This window comes from Corvus brachyrhynchos, unplaced genomic scaffold (assembly GCF_000691975.1).
Source record: "Corvus brachyrhynchos isolate BGI_N302 unplaced genomic scaffold, ASM69197v1 scaffold832, whole genome shotgun sequence".
Lineage (NCBI taxonomy): Eukaryota > Metazoa > Chordata > Aves > Passeriformes > Corvidae > Corvus > Corvus brachyrhynchos.
In genome coordinates this window covers 615,405-626,473 of record NW_008236798.1, presented here as the reverse complement: position 1 = coordinate 626,473, position 11,069 = coordinate 615,405, and the positions used below count along the sequence as shown (strand labels likewise).

Sequence of the window (11,069 nt, the reverse complement as noted above, 5' to 3'; positions counted from 1 at the left end):
TATATATATATATACTGGACCTGAGCACAACATATCAGATCAAACAAGGCGATCTCCATCAATTACCAGCTTTACTACTGGGCAGATTCAAAAAGCAAGCCACAGGTCTTTCTGTGATAATGGAAAACTGATGATATTTTATGACGGCTTGTGGCTCAGCCCCAGGAAGCCTGAATCAACCCAGAGAGAATGTCTCACAAGGGACAGTCTTCCAGAAGTCCGCGGCATTCCCTCAGCTGCCGGGGATGCCTCTGCAGAAAGGGTGCCTGTCTCAGCAGGCTGTCCGCGCTTTAGCGATTTCAGCGAGAGTGACTTCAGCTCTTGTTCTGTGAGGCAAACCCCAGGCCAGACCAGGAGGAGAGAGACGAGAGGCTCGTAGAGCAGTTCCACATGAGGCAGCTTTATTAGCCTGCACCCCGCGAAGGGGAGGCCAGGGACGAGCTCTCAGAACTCAAAGGGGGAGAAGGGTAGATCTTATAGGGGTACAAGGGTGGGTGTGAGAGGGTAGAAGCCAGTGGGTTACAAGGAATCTATATAGGGTCTCCCAGAGGATCATGGTTCTTGTTTTCTCTCACCCCAATCAAAAAGTTCTGCCTTTTCCAAGGGGATGCTGCTGGGAGGTTATGCAATCTCCTTATCAGCAGGCCTCCCTCCAGGGCAGGGACTGGGAATACCCCACAACATTTCATATTTTAAACATTCTTTATTTTCCAGGTGTGATGGGAGAATATGAACCAAAAATTGAAGTCCATTTTCCTTACACAGTTACAGCTGCAAGAGGAACTACTGTAAGGATGGAGTGTTTTGCACTTGGAAAGTAAGTACAGATTCTTTCATAATTAGACTCCATTGTTTATTAAGATGAGACATGCCTAATTTGTGGTTTCATTATTTTGCTGGATTTTATTTTTACAGACAGTGCTTACTACACTCTCAAAATAACCAGTTGACTAACTAGCTAATTATGAACTCCCTGCCCAGCCATTTCTGTGGTCAGGACTTCAGTCAAGTTAAAAGACTCTCTGTCAAAATGAAAAGTAAACAAAAAGAGGAAAGGTTTTTTAACTGAAATTTTATCAGACTCACACACATTTGTTCACTGGGATACTATAAACCAGTAAATTAGAGTTTGTTCTGTCAAAATATCATATTTTGAGAATAAACAAACATTAGTAGAGTTTTTTTCCCCTCCCCCATGTGCATAATTTATACATGAAGCTATGAGCAGAATATCTTAATCATGTCCTAAGTCACTTTGTGGCAGTGCCTACTCTCTAGTTTCTACTTGACATAATAGCACTAGCACAGAATGGATGTTTACTATTTATGTCAAGGGGTTTTTAGATGTTTGTTGGTAAGAGAGTTTAGGGAGAAAAAGGTGTGAGAAACTATACCTATTACTTCTACACAGTATTCAGATTACAGAATATAGGATGAAATTGATAACATTTCAGTTTTGTGGTGGTGGTTACTATCAACTACTCAAGTTACTATTATGATTCTTCCCAAGAAAAAGGTTGGGAAGGTTAATATACAGCCAGATAGAACTGACAGTCAATTGTAGTGATTCAAAGAAATTCTTTCTTCTTCACATATATGCTGCTAAAAACAGATGTTCCTTCAGTGATGTTTCTCTAGAGACATATAAAAATTATATCAGGTAGGATTCTTTCCAAGATTCCTCATCAAATTCTGTGTGGTGTGTTGAAAAAAAATGCCACTGTATTGAATGCTTTTCAGTTCCTTTTCATAACAGTGTTCCTTTTGGACATCTTGCCCCTAGTCTCCAAAGTTATGCTGCTAAATATCATATATACTGCTTGCTTTTATAGTTCATGGCTTATCAAGACACATACAAGTTTCTTACAGCCTGGCCTTGATTAAAAATAAGGGAAGGATTTGTCTTTGTAACTCCTTTGGAGGAGCTCCATAAAAGAGTTAGTCTGAGAAATACTGTATCTTACACACCAATTCTTCTAACTTATTTACCTAAGGAGGAACAAAACATAAGAGGTTCGGAGTTTTAAGACAATAGTCTGTTTTTCTGAGGATCATTCCTCCAGCTTGCTTGGCAGGTCTGGTTTTCCAAAGGGACTTTTCAAAGCCTGTCTCTATTACCTGAGAGGGCTTTTTAAATGTTTTTATAGTCTTTCTGACCTTCATGTGTCACTGGTCACTGGATTTTTTCTGTTCAGATTTTTCTCTTAACAGTTCCTAATTACTGACTGGATGATATATGTCTGAAACTTACTCCCTTCTTGCTTGTTTTTCATGTTTGACCAATATTGAGATGCTCTCAGTATGCAGGTCAACAGAAAGTATACAAAAATAATTAAAGATAAATTCTGACAAAGTTTTTCAGTTGTATCTATTTAGGTTCAGTGAAGTTGATGAAGAAACAGGACATAGCCAAACTAGTCCAAACAAAAGCTGGGAGACCATAGGCCACATAGAGGGAGCCATTAGTGACTGCAGCTTTTGCAAATTCATTCCCAAGAAAAAAGTAAGAAGTAGTTTAGAAAACAAATGTGAGGCAAGAACTTTTGTAGGGCAAAACACAAGTCTTATGTTTTATATAGTAAAGATAAGGAAAGAGGTACGTGACAGAGGACAGAAGACCAATAAATGGAGAGATACCCTGAGATGCTGAAATAAATGAGTAAAAGGGCTGTTCTGTAGAAGCTGATGGCTCCAGGCTCTCTCCTGTCAGAAACACTGTCAAGTCAATAGTTGGCAACGAGGCCCTTTTAGAATCTTGGCTATGGCTGAAGCATATTACTTCTTATTTTCTTCATTTTGCTGCAATTAAATTGCAGTTGCTGACAGATTACAAGTCAACCTTCCAGTGAAAAGGAGGTATGACACACATTGTCCTTCGCAACCATCACTGAAAGGCAAGAAACAGAGCTTCTGATACCTTCCATCTTCACCACCATGAGATTCAGTAAACTCTCAAAAAGATTCAATCATTTTCAAAAATGAAGGTGAAGTTGACAGGAAAGGCTTTGATTAGGTTATTTCCTCCTTTTTATTTAGTGTTAATCTTTAATAAACAAAAAATGAAAACCACCTGAATGGTCAAGGAATTTAAGGTTATCTAATAAGATACTTGACCCCATTTGCAGCTATTGTAATGGGCAGGTATTTTTACCATGCACATTCCTTATCTTTTCCCAGCCATTAATGCACAATCAAATCAGCTCAGCCGAAATTGCTTTCAACCTGATATGGTAATAATTACATGAATGACATTTCAGGCACCATTTGAAACCTGGAGGCTGAGGTGAGAGGTAGAAATGCATCAAATTTCCTATTCATTTTCATAATTTTCTTTTTTTTCTCCATTTCTTATTCCTGATGCCTTGTTACAGGGGTATTTGCTTGTTAGATTGCCATGGGTCCCATTTACTAAACTGAATCAACAACTAATTTGTTTCTTTTTTATTTAGTATTTTGAAACTTGATCTTTTGAGTTCTTATTGTAAATAACACAGGGGTCATTACAATCTCAAAACCAACATGCTGCTGATTTTTCATGCTTTAATTTAGCTGTCTGAAACACTCTGCTCTCTCCACCGTAATTGCAAGAATGACAGACATTCCAGTGAGATTTCCTGAAGTAGGCATTTGGCAAATATTCCAGGAAGAGCCTAGTCTTTAGTTACAGATTAATCATTTATTAACAGTGTTTGTTTAGAACTGCCAGTCACTATGGCTGAAAGAATTAAATAAATTCAAACTCTGCAGCTTTTGTCTTCAAACAAAAGGCAAATATCTTGATTGCTTGACAGAGAAAAATTCTCTGAGAAGGATTTTATTCTGACCCAAGCAATATGTAGCTGGTTCAGTTACAAGTGAAAATATTATGTTATTGATGCTGCTTACAAATAGACTTTGTAGTTGCTAAAGAATTCAAAGTAATGCAAGAGTGAAATATCTCAAGATTATCTTATTTGTACTAGATAATGCTGCTTATGATGAGCATCAGTCATTGGCTAAGAAACCACTGCATAAATCAATGATTTATTGCTGAGGTTTAACAGAAGACATGACAAACAGAGGAACCAAATAAAATTTACTGCTTATATATCAGAGTGGGCATTTTGCAGTTAGTGATGTTTTGTGCTGGATATATATGCTGGCCCAAGGTTGCTTTTATAGACATATTCACTGCCACATCTACACATCTACCTACACATCTACCTTATGTTTCAGTTACATGTATCTTTCATATATGTACTTATATATAGCATACGGATATATTTTCTGCCACCCGTTTAATTATGCAATTTCTATTAGAAATACTTGAATTTTTGTTTGTTCCCTAACATAACATGGGATCATATTTTTTAAAAAAATGTGCTAAAAAAACCACTGGCAATAACAGTGTATTAACATATTCTATTTATTTTAAACTTTTCACAAGAACAGAAATACATCATTTTAATTTGCAGAATTGCTGCATCCTGATTAGTATTTACATTAAACATTGTTAAAATAATCAAATAACTGAAAAGAAAAAGAGAAGAAAAATCTGAATGGAAGATTTCAAAACATCTAAATTAATGAAAAATCAGCAGTGTGTTAATGTTTGCTTCTGAGTAACACAGTTTTCACTCCTTGTGTCTTCTCTTATTCAAAAAGACAAGCTAATTTTTTTGTAAAACTAACAAATGAGCTAATGGGTAATGAGGTTTCTGTTTGTAGTCCAGATAATCCTGATTTTCTATGTTCATTTAAGTATCAGACCTTAGACATTTTACGTAAATCAAGAAGACAGATCATGACCTTGTTCTTCAGATAAGTTCTGGTGAAGATTTCGTTTTGCTACCTGACACTTTTGCACAAATTTCAGCATTCCTGGCTTTTCCTGCTCCAGAAATGCAATTTCTCAGATACTGCCTTCTGTGACAGCAGGTTGCCATTTTAATGTTCTCTCAAATATTACTGACTTTTCTTCCAAGAACACCTAGAGGCAACTGGTCCATTCTTTAATTTCTTTTTTCATGTACTTTATTCAAAGAAATAATTCTGATGGTCTCATTTAGCTCCCTGTTAGAAAGAGATGAAATTAATGCTGTTGATATGCAAAAGGACTCTAAATTCCATGCCCACTATATGACATATTCATTATTGAATCACATCAGTGACAGCCATCTAAGCATCCTTCAGCACTTCCTGACTTTGGAGAACACTTGTGTCATAAGTAATTTTAACAATATTATCTTAAATACGGGACTTAAAAGCAGACACAGATGGAAATATAAAGTTTTTTTAAAAGCCTGAAAATGAACAAGTTTTCATAGTTTGAGCAATGATACAGGACTGGTTTGTCCAAGTGGCATGAAAAGCTGTTAAGTTCCTGCCCTCTTCCATGAGCCCAAACCCTTGGCCTCAGAGGAAAGCAAGAAAAATTCAAGTGTAAGAAACATATCTTTCTTTTTTTCCCTTTATTAGTCTTCCTGGCATATAACTCTAAGTTGTCTTCTTGTTTCCATTTCAAATAATTCGACTCTCACTCTTTCACACAGGTTTTTTAATTCTAAATTGCGTATAATGAACACACCCTTTCTGACCCTCACACTCCAGCCTTTTCCTTAGTGCGTTTTTGTTTGTGCATTACACCAGACTTCTATTTTATTTTCCATATAAAAGTCACATTTCATTGGTTTTCTGGCTCTAGTCAGAAAAAAAAAAATAGAATTTGTATTATGAAAGTGCCAGCAGCCAATTTTGAGTGAGTAATCATATTTTATTCCTCATTAAAACAAATTACAGGATGTGGAATATTGCAGTATTGTAGATTACCAGAGTTTTCAATCTTTGCTTTTAAAATAAGGGCCATGTAGACTGCCAAAAGGACTGTTTTCCTTAAAAAAAAAAAAAAAAGCTTTATGCATCCATTTTTTTGTATTATAGTTATTTTTTAACCACATAGATCAAAACATAGATATTTGAATCAAAAGAATCAATAGAGAACAGTGCTGAAAGAAATATTTTCTTATGACCTATTTGCTTGGTTTTCTGTATTTTTGAGAGACTATTTTATGCTTGTGTTTTTTCTGTTCAATAGTAATATGCACGTAACAGACCAACCTTCTTTTTAAATGCTAGGTTATTTCACTTTGGTAATGTCAAAACTATGTTTTTGGTTTGAAATATACTTAGTTAATGCTAAGAATAAATTAACAATATTTACATTCTTTTATTAGTGAATTATGATGAGGCTCTTTTGATAGACGTATTGGTTATGTTGTCATATTTAATGTTGCCTTAATAATACTACTGTTAACTTTCTTTGGAAGAGATTTATAGCTCAGTTGTAAACATTCATCCCATTCGTAGTATGGCTTGCAAGAACTCACCTGGTAGCCCATTTAAAAATCTTGTTTTCTAAATGAAATAAAATAAAAAGAAGGTGAAGCTACACATGTTTAAGTCACACAAGTTAATGAAATTTAGTAACTTTTAATCTAAGAAATTTTCAAAATGTTCTCTTCAAACAATGAACTCTGAATCAATTCAGATTAAAAAATATCTCAACGTTTTAAATCCATTAAATATAGTATTTCTTGTTACCTTCTTTGCCTGGTTTTCTTTTTTCAGACTTTCCTAATTGATCTTCAAGCTTTCATTAAAAATGCTATTACTTGTTTTATGTCACTACCAATATTTTCATTACAGACTACATACTTGTTGTGGATGCATCATCCTGGAAGTGTTTAAGGCCAGGTTGGATGGGGCTCTGAGCAACCTGATCTAAAGGAAGGTGTCTCTGTCCATGTCAGTGGGGCTGGAACTCAATAATCTTTGCTTCCTTCCAACTCATACCATTCTATTAATCCATGTAGAGAGAACTTACTAAATATCTTTCAATATGCATAAATAAAAGCAATGTGTTTGGATAAGTGAATATAATACCTAAGCAAAGATCAGAGTGGCCAAATAAAAAATCTTTGTGGTCTGGTGAAGAACATTTGACTGTAACTGTGGAGAATTGCATGAAGTTTCTGAAGAAGTTATTTTTGCTAGTGTGGCTCATTAAGCCAATGACACAGGGTAATGGCTGTGAAGCATGTTTCTAGATAGTACAAATCATTCTGCAGGTGTAAAAAGACAGACTTTGCAAGTCCACATTTTAAAGGGCTGTTTCAGTGAGATCTGGTCTGTGTCTAGTAAATAATGTAATGATGAAGAGAACAGTTTCAGAAAAGAAAGTTAAAGGCACCCAGGAATGCATCTTTGGTCAGAGGTTTCATAGTACCTGATTCCTTTCTTTTCTTCCTCTGCCACATAATCATATGTGATTTTGCCAGGAACAAGAAGTCTACAAACAATAATTTTATAATGAGTAACAGAGATCTAGGTTGCACACTTCTCTATCTAGCACATGCAGTTATCCATCTGGTCTCTCCACACAGGGGAATAGAAGATTCTAGCATTGCACCGTTGCACCACTGTTTCCTAACTTCAAAGGACTAACCTCAACCCTCTCTCCTTTTCATATCTGTAAAATGAAGCTTTTTACTTTCAGACCACCAGTTAAAACAATGAACCAAGTCTTCCATATATTTCTCTCTGACTTCTATCCTCTTGTTGGCTTATCTTGGCAAATCCAGTATTACCTAGTGGTCTTGAATGTTTCCAAACAGGTCTTCCAAGATTCTTCCTCCAGACCAGGCAGGAGGCATCTCCTGTTACAAACTGTCAAGAGAACCAGACAAGATGTTCCTGTAACCCAACCCCTTCCCAGTAATCTAGTGTCAAAAAAGGTCTCATGAGGATTTCTGTTCTGGGATCAGACTCTTTTCTAACCTGAGTCTTCTTGTTATCAGCATGAATCCACATCCTGCTTCAGCCCTGGTGTTATGCTAAAGAGTAGCAGAGCTAATGCACTGGTGGTATTTCAGAACCAACCTAAAGTTAACCTCTGTTAACTGCACTATACTGAAACCCAGGGGCATTGATATGAGTGAATGGTCAAGCCGGCAAGCAGCAGATGAGTATTATTTGGTATAAACATGGGAATAGAGCATAATTTTCACTGGTATGTGTATATATATGTGTGTATATATATATATATAAAATTCAAATAGTCAATATTTTTCCTACATATAGGAGAATTACTGTGAGAACAACGTATGCTAGTAAATCAATATTTTCAAGCCTTAAGCTAGTTCACAGTGTAGAAGTTCACAGGTAGTAATTTGCCTCTACCATCAAGACCAAGTTTCAGCATGATGTTATATTTTTCATCTACAGGTCACAGAGACATGAATTATCTGTTTTCTCTTTTTTAAACAGAGAAACTATGCCATAGAATATTAGTCTGGTTTAATTATTTGCCCAAAATGAAACTGCACAATCAATACAAAAACTGATATAGAAATACCTGTTTCTAAGTTCCATAGGACAAAGTATCATGTTACTCCATGTCCCTACACACCAGTTCTCACTACAGGAAAAATTTTTTGTTTCTCCTATCAGATGCCAAAGTTGGAAGGTGTGGAAGCCACTTTTAAAGTTTACAAATAAAAAACAATTGCAACAGGGAAATGAACACTCTCTGCAGAACATCTGTCGGTGTTATAAGTAAGGATGTCCTTTCCCCTCAAGATAAACTTGTGATGAGAGAGAGGAAGCTTTTTAAAGATGAGCATGACATCTTCAAGCTGAGTTTGTTTATATGACACAAATAGATCCACGATTCCCTTTTTTCCCCCCCTTCGATAGCACATATTGTTTATATCAAATAAATATTTCTAAGACTTCATCAATGTCAAGTTAGTTTTATTTCATGCTCAATAAGTATTTATGTTATAAGGTGGTAGAGCCAGATTGGATTTTGGATAAAAGGCTGGATTTATTTCTATCTTCTTTTAAGTGGACTTGTTCTTGAATAGACTTTATAATACTGTAACAAATATTGCAGTCATCCATAGCAATGTAATAAAGATCCTTTGATAAATCTCAAGTAGCACTCCCAGGCCTCATTCTGCTTCACTCTAAATCTAAAAAATTAGATTTGATTGCTTTTACCATATGACATAAGGAAATAGGGGAAAAAATCCTACCAAACTGCAAGTCCCCATCAGTAGAATGTCATTCTTGAAGAAGCAATATTACCAATCCCTTCCCTTTCTCTCTCAGAACCATCAAAGAAAATTTATAAATGTTAGTAGAAACTGTGTTCAGTAATTTGCACAGCCTTGCTTTAGGTTTAAAAATGGAGAAGCACTTTTTTTGCATTCCAAACTTACTATCCAGAAGCATATATTTAGGCTTTCTCTCTGTGTCAGAGTCTGAAAGGATCAGAAGGAGACAAATTCTAGCATTTGTCGAGAGTAGGTCGCCAGAGTTACCACTGTTATGTTTCTCTTCAGGATTTCCCACAAAGAAATAAATGCATATTATACTATAGCACAAAAGCCATCTTGCACTCTCCAGACACACTGGATTTGTGCTTACATTTGCAGCATGATTGATGGTATTTCATGATTTTTGGGATTTCTAGACTCATTCTAACTAGTCTTCTAGATCTCCTGGATCTGTACACATACGCTGGCTGTATCTGTACAGCAGTTAGGAACTCCTAGATTAATGTGCCAGCTACAGAAATTCTGCCTGGACAAGGCCTGGAACAGAGAAAAATGACAAAAATTTTCAATTATAAAATAGCTTTAACACAAAACAAATAAACACAGTTCTACTGTATGAACACTTGCCAAACACGTGTCATCATTTCAAACAAATTTTCTTCTCCAAAGCATTTGTCTCTAACTTAAAATCATGGATTCTTCATAAATTATCCCCTATACTAACACAGCAGACATCATATATGTCTTTTGCTTTTCAAGATTTTTCAGATTGTCTTCTCAACAGCCTTGATCAAGTCACAGGCTGGTGATAATTTGCCTGCTGTTATGTCTTTAATACTTTCTAGAAGAATGTCCACTTCAGAATGACCCCAGCCACGTGCTGAGGTAGGGTGTGATACAGAGAAGAAAAAATGGTTACTGGATGACTGAGGAAAAAACAGAGCTTATTTCCATCATTTTTTAAACAGACATGATAGCTCAATACCTCCTCAATCCCACCATAAAAATAGCATCTACTATACTATGATGACCTAAATATAACATGGAATTTTGCAGTGAGGACAACACTGAATACATAGGAGATGTTCAGCTCTTTTGTATTAAATTTTTACCTATACTGTTGTGATTTCATCAAGAGTAAACCCCACTACCTAACTTTTAAATGTAAACACAAAAGGTTGTGGAATAACTTTTCCTCTTTGCTCACTACTTGTCAAACCAACACCTTGCCTATTGTGGTTCTTCTGTTCTCATTTGATTACACCTTAATCAGGTGACTCATTTGTTCATGATTAACTCAAATTTAAGAATGTTGAAAAAAAAAATTAAATCACCAAAATTGTCAGTTATATCATCTAACTCAGGATATTGGACAGCTACATTATCTAAGTTTAGGTATCAAATAGTTAAGTGTCAAGATTGAGACAGCAGTTTAGGGTCTGATCAGAGAGTAAAGAGAAATTCTGGAGTATAATTCACTGTGAATAATAAACCATTATAGATAATGAATCATCTTTATACACGGCACAATTTTAGATGCTAGAGATGCTCTAACGTGCCATAATTTAAAGTGTGAAGAAAATGTGGAGCTGGATATACAGCCAAGCAAGCACTGTCCTTGCTCTGTGCCATAAAGAACAAGCTAGCAGTGGTGGGAAAGCACACCAAAATTAATATATGACACTCATATATGCAGCAGACTTTTTTAGCACAATCATAGATGTCTCTTGAAGTGACTTGCAGACCTGGACTTGTTCCTGAACACTGGCTTCAAGCTCATCACTATTTGCTTCTATTCTCTTTTAATTTTTAAATCACCGTATTCACTGCTGCTATATTTCATGAGTATCTTTTCCTAAGTATCTTTTAATAACCAAATGAAAGGAAAAGTGGTTATCGTGTCTCATAAAACTCTGAACAGATTTATATGGGACATTCTAAAGGTAGATGTGAATGCTTGATGGGCATTCC

At 35.7% G+C, this 11,069-nt stretch overlaps 1 protein-coding gene across 1 annotated transcript in view; it reads left to right on the top strand.

Annotated features, from left to right (window-relative positions):
• Positions 1–707: 707 nt before the first annotated feature.
• Positions 708–11,069, top strand: part of LOC103611340 (contactin-5) — a 146,319-nt gene continuing 135,957 nt past the window's right edge. The window contains exon 1 of the mRNA XM_008628841.2: positions 708–817. Coding sequence (XP_008627063.2) covers positions 720–817 — 98 coding nt within the window. The 5' untranslated portion in view covers positions 708–719. The remainder of the gene's footprint in view (positions 818–11,069) is intronic.